Consider the following 23,743-nt stretch of genomic DNA (forward strand, 5'->3'; position numbering starts at 1 on the left):
AAAATGAAAACTCTTAGCCAAAGGAGCTATAAGCTTTGCTTGAGGTATGCAGAGAGAATAATTGGTGAATTTGTTCCTCCTTGATCTGTATATTAGCCTTCATCTCCACACTTATGCATTATGTGTATAAAATCTGCATAATAGTTAATCATATTTTCTGAGACTAACACACTAGAGTTATGGGCAGCAATACATGAATGATACCGGGAGTGGGTTAGAGCCAAGCAGTTGTGCTGTGGATAACATGGTTTACAGAGGTCAACACATAGAAATCTGTGGGTACAGAGTAAAGGGAGAGAGGGCAAACCCAGACGTCTAGACGAGAATGGGGTCATGAATCCAGAAAGCCAGAGGTTGGGCTGAGGGCACAGTTTTCAAGTTCAGCAAGTAAGTAAGTTTGGGTAAGACATCAGCAGGCAGAACCCTATGAAATAAATGCAACTCAAGGGCAAAGTCTGCCTTAGTGGGCTCAATGATAAGCGAGGGATGGTTACAGTAGACCAGAGCTGCTTAATCTCTGCACTGTCGACATCCGTGGCTGGATAATTCTTTGTTGTGGGAAGCTCTCCTGTGCTTTGCATGATGTTTAGCAGCATGCCTGGCCTCCACCTGCTAGATGCCTGTAGCCACTCCCCTTCCCCAGTTGTGAAAAACAAAAATATCTCAAAATGACCCCTGAAGGGCAAAATCACCCCTAGCTGAGAACCACTGCAGTAAACAAATGTAGGCGTTCCCTAAAGTGAGGGAGAGAGGGGGTTTGACCATGACGTCTCTCAAGTTTCCAATATCAGGATTCTTTGATATAGTTCCAAAACTGTAAATTTGACATTGTTATTGTGAGGAAAATTAAGATCCCTTAATTTTCTATTAGGACTTAGACTCATAAAAAAATTGACTTCCTTATTCCAAATCAATGAAGGCTACATACAATAAATCCTACACACTAAAAAATACAAACTTTTCATGTAAGGAACAAAAGGATTTCTGAGTTGAATCATACAAATATTATTTGCTAGAGGCCATGTAGTGGTGCACTATAACTATAAATTGTTTGCAACAAAAGTGGATGGTAATTCCATAAAGCTGACACGCTAGGCTTACAAATAATACATCTGGAAGGAAAAAGTTAAATGTTCTTCACCCAAAGCAAGATACAAAACTTTTGGGAAAAACATCATTGCTGGTTTCTTTCCTCTCATGTTCCAACTGCATTTCCATGACAGGCCCTGTTAACGGCCGAGTTGTGTCCCTAAAACACATATGTTGAAGTCCTCAGTATGTGACTGTATTTGGAGACAGGGTCTTTGAGTAAGTGATTAAGTTAAAATGAGGTTATTAGGGTGGCCCCTAATCCAACACTACTGGTGTCCTTATAAGAAGAGGAGATTAGGACACAGACACACAGAGGGAAGACCACGTGATGACACAGGGAGAAGGCAGCCATCTACAAGCCAAGGAGAGAGACCTCAGGAGAACCCAACCCTGTTGACACCTAGATCCTGGACTTCTAGCCTCCAGGATTGTGAGAAAAGAAATTTCAGCTCTCTGAGCCACCCAATCTGTGGTACTTTGTTATGGCAGCCCCAGCAAATGAGTACAGCATGTTTCCACCTTCCCCTCTGGTCACGCTGTGAGGCCTTTTGGCTTCCTGGTGACCACTTTCCTGCTCATCTGCAGGTAGCAGCACCACACTGCCTGAATGATTTGGATGGAATTTGATTTTGAGATCCATGATAAAGTACCAATTTGACTCATGTCAGAAAAGATTCCATGAGGAGATTCACAGGTATTAGAAGAAAGAGAAGCGTGGCAGCTTTCAAAAATGATGGGCAGCAGATGAAATTAGGAATGAGACTTTCTCAATGCTCTAAATGCATCCTGGAAGTTGAACCTGTCCTTCTCTGAAGACGCTCTGAGGAAACTAACCGATTATCACTTGTGCAATGACAGATGCCATTTTCTATTTTAAAATATAGCTCTGTGGCTTCCTGGTTGTATGCTTCGCTTTTCTCAAATATGTATCATTTTCCATATCTAAAAGGTACAGTTATTACAGTGTCACTTTCTTAGAGTTATCATGAAGATTAACTGATTTAGCCCTTGTACCTGGTGGATGGAAAGCAATCCATATAAGTTAGCAATTATTCCTGTCATTAATATTAGGCAGTAGTTATGCATGGGTTATATCTTTAATATGAGCTTTTATAGTCTAACTTGTATTGTTTTCTCATACATTTTGTCTCAGATTCCTGATTATGAAATTTAAAAACACAGGATTAAAGTACACGGAGATTTGGTTTAACAGAAAAATGACTTTTTTCCCTAGACTATTATCATTATTGCTTTGAGAAGGGTTAAGAAGATTAGTTGGAGATACACTGAATAAGTCAGTCTACAGTGACTATATGGCAAGTCAGAAAAATTATATTCCAATCAAAGATGGAATGGTTATGAGTTAACCATAAATTCAAATTATGGACAGATGATATATATCATCTATATTAGCAGTCACATACTCCACCAGAGGTCATCTTTATTTCATATTGCATGTTTAGAATTTACAAATGGCTGATGCCTCTGCATTGCAGAAACACTAAACAACTTTGGAGAATTTTGACATTTAGTTTAAAAATGTACTTACTGTTATAAATAGGCACTGGAAATAATTTCATGAACATGCCCTGATTCAAAGCTTTGATGTGAAACTAAAGATGATTTTATTATTAGTTTACTTGCTCAAGCACTAAGATGCATGTTGGACTTATTTAGATTAGCAATTTTTCAAATAAGAATTTATTTGTATAGTTATTAATACTTTCTAGACCACTAAAACTGTCTCATTTTTAAAAACTTGTAGTATGATTTTTGGCTTTCATCATTGAAATACCTGCTGATGGACAGATTTGTTTTAATATCAATAGATCATACCTATGAAATTATTTTTTATCATGTTAGAGTGAAAACAAGTTTTAATTTTAGAAGACATGAAAAGAAATATGTCATCATTTCTAAACATCTCAAAAAGTCCAAAATTTATAAAATATGCTGTGACATTGACAAGAAATGAGAATATTTGCATCACACACCATGGTAAGTCACATTTTTACATGAATGAACACTTTCTTTTAAGAATACTTAAAAATGCAGAAATGCAGGCACAATCAGCTCACTGTGGTTATATAGGAAATAAAGAGAAAGGATGAAACAAGAAGATTGAAACAGAAAAAAAAAAGCCATCAGATTATGGGCAGAAGAATTTATTCAGTTCAACCCATATTAAGAACTACTTATTAAATAGTTATTATGTGCTTTTACACTCTGTGAAACACTGAGTTACTTAAAAAATGAAGAACAGTGAAAAATGGAGGGGGAGAAGGATGAGAAGGAAGAAAAGGAGAAAAGGAGGAAAAAAAGACCACAATCACAATCCTCTTCTTCATCACATGAGAGTCTTTCCAAATTTATAGTACCTTCCAGTTAGGGAAATACGTACAGTCCCAAATGAAAGCACACTTAGCAGATTCACCTTTCGATTATAAAATTAGAGAGAAGAACTTCAAATTACCCAGAAGAATTTAGTCCTTTTTGAACATGAGCCCAGAGTTGAACATCTGTAGCAGTTTTCCATAGCTGCTCTTGACAGCTACCCACGTCCTACTCTGACCTGCGGGCAGGGCCTCCTCTTTATTGTGTGGCTCTGATAGATCGTGTAAGAGAGTGCATGTATACCAGCACCCTCCATGCACTCCTTCTTACCTGCCAGAGTCACCAGTTACCTGAAAATCCACTTCAAATGGATGTGAAAACCTCAAAAGAAAACTCTCTGAAAGGCAGACACCAACAAAGCTCACAGTAGCTTTCCTGGAAGCCATTTTTACCACGGCTGAGGAAAGCGCTCTGGGCGTTGTGACTTTAATGGCACCATAAAAATAACAAGGTATTAAACAAGCCTCAGCCTTTACAGGCTGGAAGAGGGACAGAGGAGGGAAATATTCAAATCAACCAAATCCAACTAATGGCACATTAGTTGTAAATCCACACTCGTGTAAATCCATTACCCAAGGTTCTTTAATAACCCTGAGGTTTCTTCTACATTCTCAGAAGAAGTGTGAAATAAGATGAATGACTACCCTTCTCGGATTGCCCTAGAAAGTGCTGCTATCTTCATTGCAATTTGGGCTGAGAAAATTGGAGGGAAGAGGAATGGAATGCAGGAAAAGTTTGAATTCTAGCTGCAAATATAAATGGGCTCCTCACAATTTCCAACGAGGCTGTTTAACATGGTGGATGTAGGCACAGCCCTGGACAATTTACAACAGTCGGGAAGAAATCACAGATTATGCAATTTAGGGCCAGAGGAAGAGTCTTTAGAAAACATTTGGTCCAACTCCTCACTTTTGATGTGAGGAACTGAGACTCAAGAGATGAATTGACTTTCCCAAGACAGCACGATCACCTTGTGGGACAGAGAGGTCTAGGGCCTAGATTTCCTATCACCTCTGTGACCTCTTAAAACCTATGATACAAGTTGCCAGGGGTGACTGTGTATAGAGTTCACGTTTGCAACAGTCTTTAAGATGTGAAATGAAACAGCAATACCATAAGCGATAACTCCACTTCTTCATTCCTCCATTCTAAAAGGAAACAAATCGCTTTACTCACCTACAGGGAAAAATTCGCTCATTTTCTTTTTGTAGATTTTGAAGTCGACTTCCAAGAAGACACAGAAGATGATCCGATCCACCTAGAGGCAAACAATAAACACTCAAAGTGAAAGGAAATATGGTGACTGCCTCCCCAGAACATGGGCTTGGAACAAAAAACAAACAGAAAATCCTCCTACAGGGTTTTGGTGGTATACTGCTAACTACGTGAAGTTCAAGTTGTGCATATGTGTGTGTGTATACCCTTTATGTAAATAAACCCATGGGCTCTTTGGTAGAAAGATGTTATATAAATCAAATAAGAAATAATAAATGACAACAAGCCACTTTGTAGCAAGCTATAAATAAGATCTGAGATTCTGACAGGATACCTAGACTTTATGTCCTATAAAACAGCCACATCAGAAGAGAGGTGTACAGCAGAATGACAATAAAGTATGTCAGTAAACAAAGAGCTCTATGTCCTACTCTTGTTAGACAAATATATTATCAAACCTGTTAATATTTGAACATGGCCTAAAAAGCTTTTTGCAGTTTAATTTACATGAAGACGCTTGCTTTTAGCTTAACATACTCAGAAATGCAACAGAAATAAAATGTAATGAGTTGATAGTGACATGAGGTCAATATAACTTTAACCTGGTTGATATTATTGAATAAGGAAACGCCACCTTAAAAGGAAATGTATGTGCAGTCCCTTTTTTTTCTGTTTCAGGAGGGCATCTGCATGTGAGGAGTTTCTTTGAGACATTCAAAGAGCAATATGGTAAACAGAGAAGAGAGACGGAGTACACATAATAGCTCATGCATATCTGATATCATATCAGTGACTCAATTTTGTGTCTTGAAAATAAACACCCCTTTAGTTCCTTTATTTTAACAACATACAAAAAGTTACAAATTACTCAATCTATCAAACTGCAACTGGTAATTGAATAGAACAAGGGAGGCATTTCTCATGGCAATAGGGAATGGAAGTAAGGTGTGCATGTGGCAGGACACACAAGAACCCAAGTGGATGTCATTCAGCTAGCCCTTCAGCTCTCCCAGCCTGTGGGGTACAGATTCACACTATCCAAGTCCAAAGATCCCAGTAGGAGAGGAGATCCACTGGGGTGGGAGGAGGGAGAGAAGGGTAGGACACAAAGAATCACCAGGGGTCCCTGATGGAAACTCAGCGATGTGGCTTCCTGATCCCTGCATGAGTCTAGACTCCCATCTAGATAGAATGCCTCCTTAGCAGTCGCTGGACTTCTATAGTATCATCACCAAAGACCATGCAGCCCCAGTAACTGCCCTCATAGGATGGATTTTAAAAGAAAGCACCTGGCCTTCAGAAATGGAAGGACTGGGTTGCAAATAACCACACTGTCTTTTCCCTGTTTTCACTTGAGTTTCTGGTGTCCAGTCTTGCCTGCACATCATTAACATTTTCTACAAATGCAAAAACTGTCATCATCAACTCACTCTCCAGGTGAACTATAAATTTAGTGGAATAAATGATGAACTGTCTGTGCAATACTGAATGCTCGTCTCCACGCTCCTTATGGCATATTTATGCCCTGTGGCTAAAGATAAAAATCATAATTTCGAGCATAGAAACTAGTTATAAAAGGACATATACTCTATGATACCATTTATACGATTTTTTAAAGCACAAAGATACAACAGTGAAGGGATTCAGTCATAAGCGCTAACATACAGGAACGCACATAGGAATGTCACACATGAACTTCAGGACAGCGAAGATTTCTGGAGAAGGAGGGAAGGCAAAGGATGGACAGGTAAGGTTTTAATTGAATAGTTAATATTTTATTTATTTAGAAAGAAAAGAGATTTGAGAAAAATATGGCAAGTGAGTAATAGCCATTAACTACGGGGATAGGTACATAGATATCACATTATTTTCTGTATGTTTGAAATACTTCACAATTAAAAGCATAACATTAAAAATAAGACTCTGTGTTAGAAATACTCTACTTTCCAGCTGCACTGAACTACTTGTAGGTTCCAGACACTGTAATTATTCTCTCTTCTGTACCTATGATTGTTGACTTTTCCTCCAGGCTCAGATGGTCAGATTATCTCTAAAGTCACCTAATTGAGATCAAAATCAAAACAAGAAAATCTGGCTCAAAGCAGATCTAAGAGACCAAACTAGACAGTCTCATTTTTACTCATTTCCCCCTATTTTTATGGTCTACTTAGTGTAAATTACGGGATTTTTTAAACACTCATATTGCTTGTGTGTGTACGTATATGAGTGCGTTTGTGTGTAGGAGGATTAGTGGTAATGGTATTCATTGTTATTAAGTGGACTTTTACACACCACACAGACGAAATACAGATTTCTTAAATATTGCAAAGAATTACACTCCACTTTTTAGCACTTTAGGCTTTGTTACCATGGAAATGATATAGGTCCAAAATTCAGCAGCCTGATTTATTTTCCCAGAGAGGAGAAGGATGATGAGGGAAAAGTACTTTGATTTTAAACTAATTGAATGGCTCTGTTCCCTGACCTTACCTTCAGCCATAACACTGAAAATATCTTGGAAGCAAGTTGAATCCAAGAATTAACCTCATTTACAAAGTACTTGTTATGTATGCATATGTGCATGTATTTATATATGTGTGCATAAACATATTTCTGGGGTTATTTTTGGACAAGAGCTCATTTAGTTGACAAGCTCTGTGTTTATAAACTCATCGTGGGTTTTGATCACTGCCTGCGGTAGATTGTATTTTGCAAGATGGCATGCAATGTGATACTGCATCCTTCAGGCTCCTTTTAAAATGTAGTGCTGATGCTCCCCTCATTGAAAGATGGAATCTATATTTCCTCCTCTTGACTCTGGGAGTGCCTGTAACTCTGGCAGAAATGATATGTGACGTCCGAGTCCATGTCATAAAAGGTGATAGAGTTTCCACCTGGTCCTCTTGGGAGACTTGCTCTTACACCCAATCATCATGCCAGAGGAAGCAGAGAGACCACATAGGGAGTCTATGTGTAGAAATTCTAGCCAAAAGCCGGAGCTGAAAGTGAGTAGCCTCCACATGATTTCAGCTCTCGGCTTTTGAGATGCCGCGTGCCCCAGGTGATGCCACACGGAGCAGAGATGAGTCGTTCCTGCTAAACTCTGTCCAAATTGTAGACATGTGAGCAAAACATAGAAATATGTAGCTAGCAATCTGATATTCTTCTAGCTTCTTCCTACATTTTTTGATTCTTGCTTTTCCAGCTATGTGGTACTGGACTCCTCTTGAAAAGCTCAGACTGAAAGGATCATGTAGAAGCCACAACGAGGTGACAAGAAGAATATAGAAAGTCTAATTGCTACATGGCTGAGAGATTGGAAATCTGACTTGTGCAAAGGAGAAGGGCCCAGGTGATCCATTCTAATCCCAGAAAAATTTCATAAGAATATAAGAGAATACCTCACTATGAGGCTCAGGAGCGTGGTTTCAATTTTTCTTTTATGTTAGGCAATAGAACAATTTTGTAAAATGGTTGTTCTTCAGAGACTATATTTATTCCTTTATTCATCAGATATTAACTGAGCACCTTCAGTTTGTAGGGCCTAGCCCATCCAGAATTGAGTGACTTTTTTCCCCAAGGCCAAACAATTAATTAGTGGCAAAATGTCAGGTGTCTTAACTTCGCATCCAGTGTTCTTTCTGTGATATCACCCAGATGGAGACATGTGGGATTGAATTTCTAAGCCTGTCACTAGCTCTGTGACATTGGACAAGCCATGGTCTCCTGGGCCCCAGTTATCATGTCTTTATAAAGAAAGAATTGAATTATATCATCTCTGTAGTTTTTTTAAATATATATATCTTAGTTATAGTCTGTCTTTGTGGTAGTTTTGTAGTATGTCAATTGAGTTAAGCTGGAATTGCACTTCTCTGAATGGTTCTGGGTTAGAGTTGGCCACAGAGAAATTTCCATGAGATTCGGAGGGCAGGAGGGCAGCTGCAGCCATTGCACTAAGCAGGTGGGTTTAGGGCATCAGGCTCCCAGCAGGTTGTGTACACTGTTGCTCACCAGCTGGCTCACCTGGGTGTGGAGTAGCAGCTGGGCTCACAGCTTCTCCAGCTCCTGCTGATGCTCCTGCCTCGGGTTCTCTGAGTCCTGGTCTGGGCACACGAGCAGCTCTGCAGCAATGGCATGAGCAACTTCTGCAAGGCAGTGCAACTTTGGGGTTCCATGCAGTGAGAGGCAGATATACATGGCAGTTTGCCCTTGTGGCTTCCATTTTGTTCTTGCTCTCCTCCACTTTGCATCCAGCTTTCCTCTTGACCAACTCTTGACCTGCCTCTTGACCACCTGCCCTCTGACATACTCCAGGCACAGTCAGATGTGGAGGCAATGGCCTTCCATAGACTTCTTCAACAGCTCCTTCTCATGGGTCCTGGTTAGGGGTTTTCTCTGCTCAGCCAACCATCCCCTTCTGGACATTTACTTCTCCAGCTTCTCTCATGATTGTATAAGATCTAATCCTTATAATAAAGCCCTTATTCTACTTTATTCACAGTGATCTGCTTCCCTGATTAAATTCCAACTGATGTAATCACTAATATCGTTTCCCTGAATCTCATGTACAAGAACACAGTGAAGGACAAAAAATAATAACAGTGTTCCTTTTTGGAGATGTGTAACCTGTCAAGGCTACTCAAATTCCAATTACTTCCTTCAAGCTGACCTTTCATTGGTCGTAGCCCATCTCCTTGATGGACTTCCTAAAGTGTCTGTCCACTATTTTGTAGTTAAAGCAACTTTGTATACTTTAAAATGACTCATGCTTTTTTTTTTTTTTTTTTTTTAGGAACATGTTGTCAATAAACTCAGATGGATCCTCAGGCTAAAACATAATTGGAAATAATACAAAAGGCAACATCAATATTTTTAGGAATCAATAACTTAACTGTAGTCTTCATTAAACCTTAAACTAGAACCTAAGGAAGAATTGGGGATGCTCATCTCTGTATCTCCAGTGCATGGGGTAGGTCCTGATGCATAATAGGACCTCTGTAAATATTTGCAGAGTACATGTTTAGGCAAACAGACTTGACTAAAATCTAAGTATGTGGCTGATATTTTTCAAGGGTATTTTGTCCTAGAACCAAAAAATAACTTATTTAGGAGGGAGACTTTCTTTTATGTTTGCCAGAAGACCTGAGAACAGAACTATAGAGGAGCCTGGGAGCTTTTTCAATGTAGAAAAGAGCTATATAAAGGGCAAGAGTCATTCATTGTTACCTACTGTCATCTTATCCAATGATTCTAGGCTGAGTACAATGGCTCTTGAGACCAGTACTGTTGTTTTCATAGGAGGTGCTTATTAGTTTCACAATAGAAACGATGATGCTCCCTGTAAACTAAGATGTAGTCAAAGTTAAAAAAGCTTCTTTAAAATGAAAAGAACAATATCAAGTATTGGCAAGGATATGGATTAACAAGAACTTTCATATACTGCTTTGGGGAGTAAAAAGGTGCAACCACTTTGAAAAATGATTTGGTGGTATCTACTAACTTAGCTGAATTTGTCCATACCTTATGATCCAGCAGTCTTACTCTTTAGACAGACACCCAGCAGAATGTGCACACATGTTCACAAAAAGACACATACCACAATGTTTGTAGCAGCACTGTTCATAATATCTCCAAACTGGAAACTACTTAAACGTCTAAAATGGTAGAGTGGATAAATAAACTGTGAGCTATTTATACAATGAGACATTACAAACCAATGAGAAGAGAAAGTTTACAACTACTCAGAATAATATAAACAAACATAATATTGAGTAAAAGAATCCAGAAAAAAAGAGCACACACCGGATGATTCCATTTCTGCAATGTTCAAAAACATTAGAGAAACAGACAAAACCACCTATGGTGTTAGAAGTTAGTACAGCAATTACTCTGGGGTGAGGATTGGGAAGAAGGGACCAAGGGGGATGCTGGGGATCCTGGTTTTTGATCTGGGTGCTGCTTCCACGGATGTATTCAGTCTGTGAAAATTCATCAAGCAGTTCACTTAGGATCTGTGTTCTTTTCTGTATGTTATACTTCAATAAGAATTTTTTTAAAGGTTGAAAGTCTTCTGTTACAATTGTCTTGGCCAACAATCAAAAACCTATTTTCATTGACTTAGAAGTCAAAAAAGTCCTTTCAAAGCTGACCTTCTAAAGGCAATCTCACCATATATTTCTACTGATGCCAACTGTAGCTCACCCATCAAGGCATAAAGGAGTAAAGATGTATTTTTTTCACTAAGGTATCCATTAATCCACAGTTGGGGTTTTACGCCCCATAAACATGATGACATAAAGTCTATTAATCTTTTTCAGCATCATATCCACTGCTCCTGAAAAGGGTTACACAGTGAAGCAGGTTTGGAATATCTGCAGCTGACCTCCATTTTTCATGGCTACCAGTTCTAGGGCAGCTGACACAGCCAAGATTATCCTGTGTTCAGCAATACTGAGAGAATGAATGGATTCTGATGAATGTAATTTGTGTCCCCAATGACAAAAGACAGGCATTCAGAGATCTGGTGTGCATGCAAATACTACTTTAACTAAGGACTGACGGAGGCCTATTCTGTGTACATGCAGCCTGATGGGCAATGAGGGTGAAGTCTCAGGCTCCCTGAAAGATAAACCAACAGCCTCACCAGTGCAGGCTTAGATATTGGAGTATTCTCATCAAACAGTGGCTGCCGCTAATAAGTGAATAAACTTCAGGGCTTAAGTATCAAATTTGTATAAAGACGGCTTTGAGAGGAGGTAGAAACCCAGACAATTAGAGCTTGCTTGGTGCTATGAGTAAATGAAGATTCAAGAGAATAACAAAAGGATAAGGTCACTGTTGATTAATTAAAGAACAAAACAAGAAGGTGGGATGCCTGGGTCCTACTCCCTGCCCTCCCACCACGTGGAGTAAAGAAGAGCAATCTGCCCTTCTCCCAGTGTATTCGCTCGCTGTTGCTGCATAACAAATTGCCACAAACTTAGCATCTGAAAAAACAAAGGTTTATTATTTTATAGGTTCTGTAGGTCAGAAGTCCAGGCCCCACACAGTTGAGTCCTCTGCTCGGGGTCTCAAAAGCTGTAATCAGGGTGTTAGCTGCACCGCAGTTCTCCCCTGAGGCTTGGAGTCCTCTTCCAAGCTCACTCAGGTTGTTGGCAGAATCCGGTTCCTTGCAGTTGTAAGACTGAGGCCCTGTTTTCTTGCTAGTTGTCCACTAGAGACAGATTTTAGCTTCTAGAGGCCACCTGCAATTCCTTGCCATGGGACCCTGGGAGGTAGTTCAGGACATGTGTCTCTATGACTTTCTCCATCTCTAACCTCCAGGTTCCTTTTAAAAGCCCACCTAATTAAGTCAGCCCATCAGAACACTCTCCCTTTTAATTAATTCAACTGATTAAATACATCTAAAAAACTCCCTTGCCTAATCCAGGGAGGGACTGCCCCATCATATTTGCAGTTGCCACCCACACTCAAGGGGAGAAGACTGGACAATGTGTGCTCTCCGGGGGGTGGGCGTCTTGTAGGCATCTGAGACTTCTGCCTGCCACATGCAGTCGCCTCCGCATAACCAGCTGCCTGTGCTCCAATCTGAACTGAGCGTTTACCAGCTTATGAGCTGGAGCAGCTGACTTAACCTTTCTAAGCCTCGGTCTCCTCATCTCTAAAGTGGAAACATTGGCCTTGTCGCGGCTGGCATATTAGTTTTCTATTGTTATGTAACAAATTACCACAAACTTCACTGTTTAAAACAAGCCCTGTTTACTGTGTAACAATAAATCGCTCGTGGTTCTGTAGGTGAAAAGTCTGCATGGTGTGACTGGCTTCTCTGTTCAGGGTGTAATATGGGTGAAATCAAGGCATCAGCCAGACTGAATTTTGGTCTGGAGGCTGAGGAGAGTAAGCTCATTCTCGTTGATGGCAGAATTCAGTTCCTTGCAGTTGTGGGACTGAGGTCCCCATTTCCTCTTGGCTATCAGCTGGGGGTCACTCTCAGCTCCAAGAGGCCACCTGCATTACTTGCTAGATGTCCATTCCATCATCAAAACAGCAAAGGTGATTCAAATTCTTCTTGATTTTGAACCTCTGACTTCTTCCATATCACCTGTAGACCCAGATATAAGGGACTCCTGCATTTAGGTCAGGCCCATCTAGATAGTCTCCCTGTCTTAAGGTCAACTATTTGGGACCTTAATTACGCCTGAAAAATCCCATCACAGCAGTACCCAGTTTATTGCTTGAATAACTGGGAGAAAGTGTGTATACACCAGATGTTAGAAATCTTGGGAGAATTGTAGACTCCTGCCTGCCACAGTTGGCTATAATGACCACATGGAATATTCTATGTAAAGTGCTTGGCAAAGGGCCTGACATATAGTAAATGCTCCATAAACATTGGTTATTTATTGTAAAGTTATTATTCACAAGGTACCTGAAACACCTTCCACAGTGCTGACAGATTGATGGGATCACTGTTCACTTGGTGAGTCCTTTATTTCTACCCTGATCTTTGAAAACAGGTCAAGGAAAAGCACGAGCCAGATGGAGAACATTGGACGCTTTCCTTCTGACTGATATGCTGAAAGGCCTTTTTTATTCCAGTTTCAACTTTGCTGAGGATGTCTGTCTTAAAAGAAACATTTACATTTACAAAAATGGCCTATCCTATATATAAGCAGCTCTTTTTTTTTTGTCTGATTGTGTCAGCCAATAAGAGAAAGAAAAGAAAATGGTAAACTAACAGCTGAGCTGCAGTAAAGAAACAGATTTCACATGACCCTACGGGAGTCTCTGTTCTGCTATTTTAATATCCTTGTCAAACGTCGCTGAATATCATTCTGCTGGTTCTTGAAGGTATTAAGTATGTTCATATTTGCACACTTCACCACAGAAGCTAGTATTTCAATCTCCAAATTACAGAATGGGGAAATTTTTCTCTTTGTGTTCCCAGAAACGTTTGGATGAGTTGGAGTGCATTTATAATCCATAAGCACTCAAAGGGCATTTTTGCATTTTGAAATTGCTTCTGCATGCATAAAAAGGATCCTTTATTTTGGGGGGCTTTTTGCAAACCCAGTTCATCTGTCATTACTCTGTGGCAGCACAATTCAGAGTCTTCTTTTGATGAATTGCTCTTTTTAACTTATCTTCAACTCTATAAGAAAAAATGGCCATGGATCTGAAGAACCAAGAGTTATTCTGATTTGAGCTGGAGGCTCATTCATACAAGTTAATTTCCAAGCCTGCTTCATATCGATCAAAACGGACACCCTCACAAATGACACATCTGTTGTGGTCCTTGAAGCTGCTCCACATGATTAGCATAGAAGAGATGTAGGCACTCACAAGGGCTTAGGACCTGCAGTTCTAAATGCTGGCATGGCAAGCATACCTTGCCCCCCTTGTAACCAAAGAAATGATCCCAGAAAATACTGGGAGGAAATGTCAGTCACACATAAAGAGCAGTTTCCCTTTTCACAAATGGAGAGGGTGCTGTGGTGTGCAACATGTATCAGCCCCTCCCCTTCCTTCAGGGTGAGAACACTCATTTTTCCTGTTGCTGGAGGTGCTGGTGGCTGACAGCTCTGAGGAGACCCTCTCAGAGGATTGTCCTTTGCTGAAGACAGTACCTCACCCATCCTGACCCTCTCTTCCCCGTCAGACTGCATCCAATGACCGACTCATGTAGCAGTCCAAGGCTCAGACCCCTTCCCTCATTTGATGCAGCTCTGAAGGACCATCAGTTATGGGCTGAACTATGTCCCCTAAGAGATTCATATGTTGAAGTCCTAACCCTCAGTACCTCAGAATGTGACTGTATTTGGACAAAGGGCCTTTAGCGAGCTAATTAAGTTAAAATGAGGTCATTAGGGTGGGCCCTAATCCAACATGACTGGTATCCTCATAAGAAGAGGAGATTAGGACATAGACACGCACAGAGGGAAGACTATGTGAAGACACGGGGAGAAGGCTGCCATCTACAAGCCAAGGAGAGAGGCCTCATGAGAAACTGACCCTGCTGACACCTTGATCTCAGACTTCTGGCCTCCAGAAGTGTGAGAAAATAAATTTCTGTGGTTGAAGGCACTCAATCTGTGATACTTTGTTATGACAGCCCTAGCAAACTAATACACCATCCAAGCTTCAGAGCTCCTGTGGGTTCAACATCCCCCTCTTTCCAATCCTGCCTCCCTCATTCCACTCCCTCTCCCTGCAGATACGGATCAAGAGCACGATCAAATAAACCCCTTTTCAGTCTGCATCCCTGAAAACTTGACCTACGATAACAACCCTCTACTTTTGGCAATCTGAATTATTTTCTTTTCATGTCCACTTTTGACATCATTTCCAATGATGCAAATGGCAGCTGCCAATCACACATGAAGCCTACAGCCTAAGGTCTGTCTAACAGCTAACTCTGTCGCCCGCTCCTTGTGGAGAAACAATCATATTCTGTACTTGGGCTGACCAATTGTTACGAGGTCAGGATTCATTTTAAAAGAGCTTTCAAAGTCAACATACACTATAAATATGACTCACACAAAGTGACAGTAAATTTGTTGAGGGGGGGCTCCATCTGATACTCACCTTTGGGAAACGAGCCTCTCAAAGCTCTTCGTGCACTCTATTCTGAGGATGGGAAACTGGGTCTATGCGCGACCGTGCAGTGACAGCCATAACAAATCAAGGTGGGCTACATCTTAACATGAAGCCTCCCAGAGCTGAAACACATTTCTGCTGATGGATTTCGTATTTCTAATGCTAGGCGTATCCTTTTGTATAAAAGTAATGGATTTCCTTTTGTGTCAGAAGTAGCTTACTTAGATGGGTTTTAACAATCCCTAGAAGAAAAAGTGAGTCCATGTGGTCTGCAAGTGTGGTCTGGAGGTGTTGGGGCACTGTGGTGTGGTGTCCTATCCCCTTAGGTCTTAGCTGTGTTGTGGAAGCCAGAGAATGGCCAATCATCTGCATTTCTTTGCCTGAAGTCTTTCTTAGTGCTAAGGTATTCTGATCCAGTATCTAGTAAGCTGTGAGTTTGGAGAATTAATGCCTCCTACTCCAGCAGCTCTCAACCAAGGACTTGCAGGAGTTGACATTTAAATATCCCTACTTCATCATCCTCGGATGAGAAAACTCAGAGTTCTCCAGGAGGATAAGCTTCTGATTGACGGCATGCCCTGCGTTGACCTTTTTCACCCCTACTTCACCACAAACAATCTGCCTGCACTTTAATCCTTGTCTTAGGATCTGCTTTTGGGAGAACACAAATCAAGAGGTGAGAAGAAAATTGGTTAAATATCAACTGGTTCTTCCAGGATCCAGCCTATCAAAGGTTAATTTAATATAATTCAGCTTCTAACTTTCTTAAGGAGCTATCTGTTGTGTGGTGTCCTCGGTACCCTTAAACTGAGGAGACAGTGCCAGGAATAGGTCTTTCGGCTCAAAGTTCTTCACGATCTAGGCTGTGACATGAAATTACCCTTCCAATGATGGAGCTATTGTTTATCAAGCACTCATGCAGGGCTCATGTCAACCCAGCTACCCCAGCTGCAAGCCCCTATTGTATATCTCATACTCCTGCTTCTGAGAACGCTCTGTTTCCTTTTTTCTTTTCTTTGATTAAGAACATCTGCAGAGGTGGTTCAGCTACAAAAGTTAATAATTACTCTATTTTCGTCACAGTAATTAAAAATTTCAAGGAAGAATTGTCATTCATTGCTTCTGATGAAGTTGCCCATAGAGGATAGTGCTTTATAAAGCCAACAAATCATGACCTTAAAAAAATGCCATTATCAGGAGAAAGAAAAACTCTCCTCAAAACGGGAATGCTACCAAGTCACAAGGTAGCTCTGAAGCCTGGTCACAGTGCTCAACGGAATGGGGGCCACCACAGAACTGTGCAAATTGTCCTGTGCATTCTCATTTTCTCAACATTTCCATTAGTATCTGACACTCATGCTGATGCCATTTACAGTTCAAAGGAAGCTCATTAACATATCACCCTGAAAGAGCGTTTTGTGAGGACAAAAGCTGTTTTTCTCAAACTGGTGTCCCTCTCACTCCTGCCAAAAAGAATTTTATTTTTTCCAAAAGGCAAACCCCAAGAGAACAATCACTTTTGGGTAATTTTCCATAGGTTCATGTCTCATACAACAAGAAACAGCAACCAAGGTGGTTCTATCCAAATGCCCCTTGAGGGCGGGGTGGTGGCAGAAGTGGGGTGTGTGTGTGTGGTACATATGTGAGTGGGTGTTTGTGTGGTATATGGAGGGTATAAAAGAGTGAGGGCAGGGCAAAGAGAGCATTCCATCTCTGCCTCTCCTCTCAGCCACCCTCTGTTCCCTCTGTCTTCTCTAGCATGCACTATCTGCTCGAGACTGTGGATTGTACCTTTGCATTTTTATCAACTTGTAGATATTTCATATCAACTCTCTCTTTACATGCTAGATAAAGGAACATGTGTCCAAATAGACTGTAAATCCCCGAGGGAGATACCACCTTTTACTTTAGTTGTCTTTCCACCTAGCAATCCATGTAGCCAATGGAAATGTATAGAAAAAGGCCTTAATTGTACTGCTCCACTGGACCAGTAGGCTTTCGATGACCTGGTTACCACAACTCCCTGACTCAGGGACCCCAAAGGGTAGAAGCGTTGGCCCTTGGCTCTCTCTCTCTGAAAGAAGTAGTCTTTACTCTCCTCTGACTCTCTATGGTACGTCCATCCTCCACGCCATCTCTCTAAACCACATTGCCATGATCGTGACAGATTTAAATAAGGTTAGTCCCCACTTCATTTTTTGAAAATTAGGCTCACAACTTTCAGTGGTCTTATCAATTAAGTTATTTTCAAATGTTTATCAGAGAATACCCCTGAGGGTGGTGAAGTCTCCCTCAAGGAGTTGAGATGGTGCCAAAACGCCTCCTCCAAAATTTTATTTAATTTTGAGTTTTATCATATAGTCTTTTGTTTATGGACTGTATAAAATGTTCATGCTTGTATGCATGTAAAAGCAATGTTCCTCCTCCCAATCTTTACTGATCCTCGAGGAAGATGGGCATTGCTTTACAACGGCTTCAAGTGCTTCCTGGCACACTGTTTCACAACCTCCATAGGGGCTGGAACTTCACTCCCACCAGAAAATCATGATTTAATGACATAAAGCCAATTTGCCTGGTATACTGGTACATTTGCATAGATAGATAGATAGACAGATAGATAGATAGATAGATGGATAGATAGATAGGTAGATAGATATTGGTAAACATAAGAATATTTGAACTTCCAAAAGTATTTATCCTTCAGATACTACAATCTTAAGGTATGATTCAGTCTTCTAAACTCTACATTTTGAAACCAAGTCCATTGTGAATATCAAAATATTCTCAGGGGAAAAGAAGAGAAAGGAAGAGTACTAATAGTTATTTAATACTTTTCTGCTAGACTCTGAAAGTGCGGTTTTATATATGTAAGCTCAGGTCATCCAGAACATGACCTGTGAAAAAACTATTATCCTAATCTTGTTGTAAGACAGTCTTTTTTTCTTTTTAAGAAAAACAAAACAATTAAAACAACAACAAAAGAATAACCGACCAACCAAAAACCAAAACCAAAACAAAAAAAGAAATAGGAAGACAAGACTAGAGCAGAGAAATGTGAACTGCACGTCAACCTTTTTAATCACTGGGAGCATAGGGAAAAAAAGAACAATAAAAGTCAGGTATCCACTAAGATTATTTTAATAGAGGGTAATAGAATGACGGCTTTCTGAAAATAGCCAGCAGATGTCCCATCCATTATACTGAGCCTTGTTATATAATGTCTGCTATAATCCCTTAAAAATCTATTTTCTAGACTTGATTCTGCTCCAGCATCTGTGATGCTAAATGCTGCAGTGGCTGTTTCCTGGTTTCCACTGATGTTTCCAATGCCAGTTACAGGTCAAAATTTAAGAGCAGTAAAAATAAAGACTTTGTTTGCATTTTCAGCAGGAAAACGATGCTCTATTCACATCTGTGCTGTATCCAATAATGTTCCGTCTAACCATCCTTCAGCAGGAGAGGAAGCGCCCAAATTACAAAGATGTGCAAATGTAATTGGCATATTGGCACGATTTACAGTAACTGCTCAATTGGTTAGAGAGACACATTCCTAAAATAACGTTGCCAAAACTCTACACTAAACTCTCCACCTGAAGTATGGATTTGTTCTGTGAACTTAACTGGATGATTTATTCGTTAAAAACAAACCGATTATCTGTGTCATACTTTTGGGAAGGTTGAGAAGGGGAAAGCAAAATTTAATTTTGTGAACAGATGTAAAAAGTATTTGGAAAGATTCACTGATGATGTGTTCATTGAAAAACTTTAACCAGGATTCTACTTTGCTATTTAATTTCCTAAGCTGTGAAACATATAACGTACATTCTGGAAAACAAATTATTTAAAGTCTACTTAACTCCTAAGATAAATATTTGGGGAACTAGATTCGGGGAAGCCATAAATTTTTCAACTATGTTGAGGTCCACTTTGAGGAAAGTCCTAGTTTTTAGGGGATTATATTATTTTTTTTCCTTGATGTGGAGGATCTTGCTGCTACCATATTGGTTTTCCATACATTCCAGTCACGCAGCAGCCTATGAGTTTTCTCGGTGAGTCACCAACTCTGACCTTCAGCCATGCTTCTTCTCTAGCCAGTGGGTGTGAAATGGTTACCTTTCTGGACTGCATGAGTCATGAGCTTACAAAAAATTTTTTATGGTGCCCTTGATTCTGCTCAGTACTAGAAAGACTAAATTTCCCTTTGGTGCCCAACCAGGAAATTACTTCATCCTTCCCAAACGGACTACAACCATAGTCTCATTGCCACCCACTGGGAAAATGCAGCAGAAATAAAAGTCACGGTGCTCAGATTACAGAAAATCGCTGCTCCATCAAGTAAGTAAATTTGTATGAATGCCTCCATTTTGCAGAATATACTGGAGAGGCAAACTTATGTAGCAATCAATTGAAAAGGACTGATTAAAGCAAACTAACGAAAGTTTGTGACATCCCAGGCAGTCCAGTGTGGAACAAAAGCAGTGAGGGAGTCTATGAGATTACTTCACGATACTGACCATAAAGTAGCCTAGAATGCTGAGAGTTTTAAATGAGAATCCTTCCAAACCCCAGCTCACTGATGGCCTGAGAAATTCTGGTCAACTGCAAAATTTCCTTAAACATACATCTCTTATCTTAAAATAACATTTGATTTTTAAAAAATTCTACTCAATTATATATTCATGAATATTTTCCTATAAAAATGTTTCTTTCCCTAAATGTTTGTGTAAAGTTGGGGCTCCTGGAAGAGATGGCACAGCTACCCTGTGACTTCAAGTCCACTCAGTCCATATGACAAGGCTCAGTTTTACACAAGCTGTGTGACTTTAACAAGAACGGTGGTCTATTCTGGAGCCTGTGGTAGAATGGGGAAGAGGAAAGAGAACAGGCTTGAATTCAGACAGTCCAGATTTTGTATGTGGACTTGACCACTTGCTTACCTCGTAACTACCAGGAAATTGCTGAACTCCTCGAATCTCCATACTTTCATCAGTAAAATAAAACTAATGATAGACTGATACCACAGGGTTGTCTAGAATATTCAATGGGATGAAGTTATTATCACATAGTAGCTATTGAATAAATGGTAGCTGTCACTCTTAATTAAGCTTTTTTTGTTTTTTGAATTCCTAGCACACTTATCTAAGGTATCACAATGGCCACTATTCCTCTGCATCTATAGCAGGTTATTACCACAAGTAAGATTATTCCTTGTTATTTTACCTCACATGCCTTAGCTCCTTAACTGAGCGGTATTCCCAGCAGAGAGAGTTATCATGTCTTATAGATGGTCACATCTACAAATATTATAGTTTTCAAACTTCAGTAAGCATAAAAGTTTGGAGTAAAAATGCTGATTTTTGACCCCCTTCACAGATACTATGATTTGTAAGTTTGGAGTGGTGCCCAGGAATCAGCATTTTTAACACCCATCCTCCACTCTTGGACACAGCTGTGCGGGTAATCAGCGGTTTTTCACATAGTCTTCACATGGCCTTCTTAGAATACTGCCATTGGATTTAGGACCACTCTAGTTCAGTATGAGCTCATTTTAATTTAATTAAATCTCTAAATACCGTATTCCAAATAAAGTCACATTTTGAGATTCCAGGTAGACATGAATTTTAGGGTGACAGTATTCCACCCAGTATACTCCTCAAACCTTAACTTTGAGAACCGTCATTTTACCAGCCAATTAGACTATAGTGCAAATGAGTGCCATTCAGTATGATCTCCCTTATTAATATTCTAGGTAATTACCAGAATACTATCTGATGATATTTTCATAAAGTAATCTTCCTGCAACATACTTCTGTGGTTCCTATAAGAAAATCTTATTCTTCGTCTTGATATTTCTGATTACAAAATCTGCTGCTGACATATATCCTGGTTCTTTAAGGAGGCATTATTACACCTAATGCCTTGTAGTTTTTCTTCTCCTTTACATGTCACTATGTATCAAATATGAAACATGCACTCAATAAATATTGAGTTGAATGTATATATTCATTCTGCAAACAATGGCAGGGGTAGTGTAAGACAGAAATTTTCCTGTTTTCAAGGAGATTTTCCTGGACAGAGGAGATAAGCCCTTATACAATATTACAATGCCAGGTGGATAGTGCCAGCTCTGAGTGTGCTTAAAAATTCTGCTGTTACCACTTACTAGCTGAATAACCTTGGGCAAGTTACTTCACCTTGTTAGAGCTTAGTTCGCACGTCTGTAAAATGGGGACGAGGCTTCCACCTACCTCACAAGGCTGCTGAAAGGAATAAATAGTGATCTGTATTAAATGTTAAGCACGCAGCCAGTGCTCCCTAAATGTTAGCGATTGCAAGGGACACAGGGGAAGGAAGAATGTTTGGTAGGCTGGTGATGATATTGAATGTGCTTATTGTGTTTCCCTAATGGAGTATGAGCTTCCTGACTGCAGGGACCTCATAATTACAATGTCCTAGCGTCTCTCATAACTCTTGGCAGATCGGCTCCTCACAGGGGATTTGTATAATGTCACCAAATGCAGTCCTGGTTGATTGATTCATTGAGTGATTCTGTCAGTCCCTTTGTTGGCAGCTCTAGCAAAACTTCTACATGTTCTAGGTTTCTGCTTCTATTCATAGTTGACTCGTTAAGCGATGTAAATTTTTGTCACTCAAATACCCACATGCTAATGGCAGGGGATAGTAGATTGATGGCTGGCAAAGAGAATAGCCAGTGAAGCGGGTGGTGAGGGTTAGGGTCAAGATTATGCATATAAGGCAGGAGTGGAGATGGGTGATAGTGAAAGAGGACCCTTCATAGTCCTACTTGAAGGCCATGAAACCACAATCATTACTGATGTCTAATGCATATAAGTTACGGTATGATTTACCATAAAATCCAGGGGTGTCAGGGAGCAATGCAAATTGCAGATGCTAACTGCATATCTTTCATTTTTCTGGAGTGGCTGGACTTTCAGTTGCAGCTTTCTGATCATGCACATAATGCTTTGTTATTTTCACTTTGATGTGATTATTATGATATTGATTTTTTAAATGGGCCCATGATAGAATTTCTAAGCATATGCCAAATAAAATTCTACCATGACTTTTACATTTGTACTTCAGAAATTATCCTAAATAGCCATCTGGAGCCTTGAAGTTAATGGATTTTCAGCTAGTTAATTTGGTCCACACACCAAAATTCCTCCTGCATAAATTCACTTAACTATCAGTTATTGTGAATAGGCCTATTTATTTAGCAGAAGCCACTTTATTATGCTGTTTGAAAAGCAAAAGCACCGGAGGGAGAATATCACATACAATTAACATAACTGTACCAATACACAAACATGAGTTGGTATAAACCGTCCACAAGAAAAATGTTACTCTGCTCACACTGTATGTTTAGGAAGGGCAGTAATCACATTTTACCTAAATAATACATTAGAGTCAACTTCCAGAAATGAGCCTCTGCCTTTTTGGAACTTGTTCTAACCTAGTCAGTGGGTAAGGATCGGGAAGTTGTGATGATAAATGCATGATAACAATGCCAGTTGGCATCAGTATAAAACTCTGTTTCATTGTCAAAGTGTTTTTCATGTTGATTACCTCATTTAATTCACTATTACACTGTGGTGTCCAGAGCGGAGGTGTGATGAATGACCCCATTTCCTAAATAAGGTGAGCTCAGTGCCACCAGGTGGTAAGGAAAAGGGTTGAGATTAAAATCTAGTCTTGTATTTCCTGTCTCCTTTCCCAAGGCTTACTCCACTAAATAATTCTGCCTCAGAATATAGTTCATTTCTAGTCAAATTCTTTTGGACAATGGATCTTCATATTCAAAAAACAAATTGTCTTGCTTAAATAAAGCCAGATGTTGACTTTTTGAGAGATTAAGCAAACTCTCAGGAAAAGGAGGTAGAGAATATTACATGTTCCATACCTCCTTGAGATGTGTAGTCTGTCCAACAACTTATAGGTCAGAGTCTTCCATCTGTCCGTCTATCTATCTATCTATCTATCTATCTATCTATCTATCTATCTCTCTACCTACCTATCCATCCATCCACCTACTATATCTATATCTTTTATCCAAGCATTTAAAAAGAGTGACAATAGAGTTTAAAACAAGAATTATTTATCATGTTCAAAATAGAAAGGCCACTAACATGATGCTTTTTTGTGTGTGTGGGGGTGCAGTTCTGTTATTTCCATTAATATGAGATGCAAGAAAAATTGAGAAGAAGTAAGCGAACATTGGCTAACTTCTTTTGTATCTTCCAGAGGCCAAAAAAAAAAAAAAAAGAATGTAAAATTATTTGGTTTTAATAAAAAGTCTCTGGATTTTTGGCTTATTAGTTCTGAGGCTTGATTGTTAACAAATCAGACTCACTCAGAGCCTCTATTTTCTCATCTTTGAAACAAAGGGGTTTAAAACAGAAGTTTCCAAAAGCTTAACTACTCTCAA

General features: G+C 39.8%; 1 protein-coding gene across 6 annotated transcripts in view; it reads right to left on the reverse strand.

Annotated features, from left to right (window-relative positions):
* Positions 1–23,743, reverse strand: part of MACROD2 (mono-ADP ribosylhydrolase 2) — a 1,879,180-nt gene that overhangs the window by 183,314 nt on the left and 1,672,123 nt on the right. For all 6 annotated transcript variants that reach the window (XM_070485547.1, XM_070485545.1, XM_070485546.1 and 3 more), the window contains exon 9: positions 4,663–4,744. In XM_070485547.1, coding sequence (XP_070341648.1) covers positions 4,663–4,744 — 82 coding nt within the window. The remainder of the gene's footprint in view (positions 1–4,662; positions 4,745–23,743) is intronic.

Source organism: Equus asinus, chromosome 15 (assembly GCF_041296235.1).
Source record: "Equus asinus isolate D_3611 breed Donkey chromosome 15, EquAss-T2T_v2, whole genome shotgun sequence".
Classification (NCBI taxonomy): domain Eukaryota; kingdom Metazoa; phylum Chordata; class Mammalia; order Perissodactyla; family Equidae; genus Equus; species Equus asinus.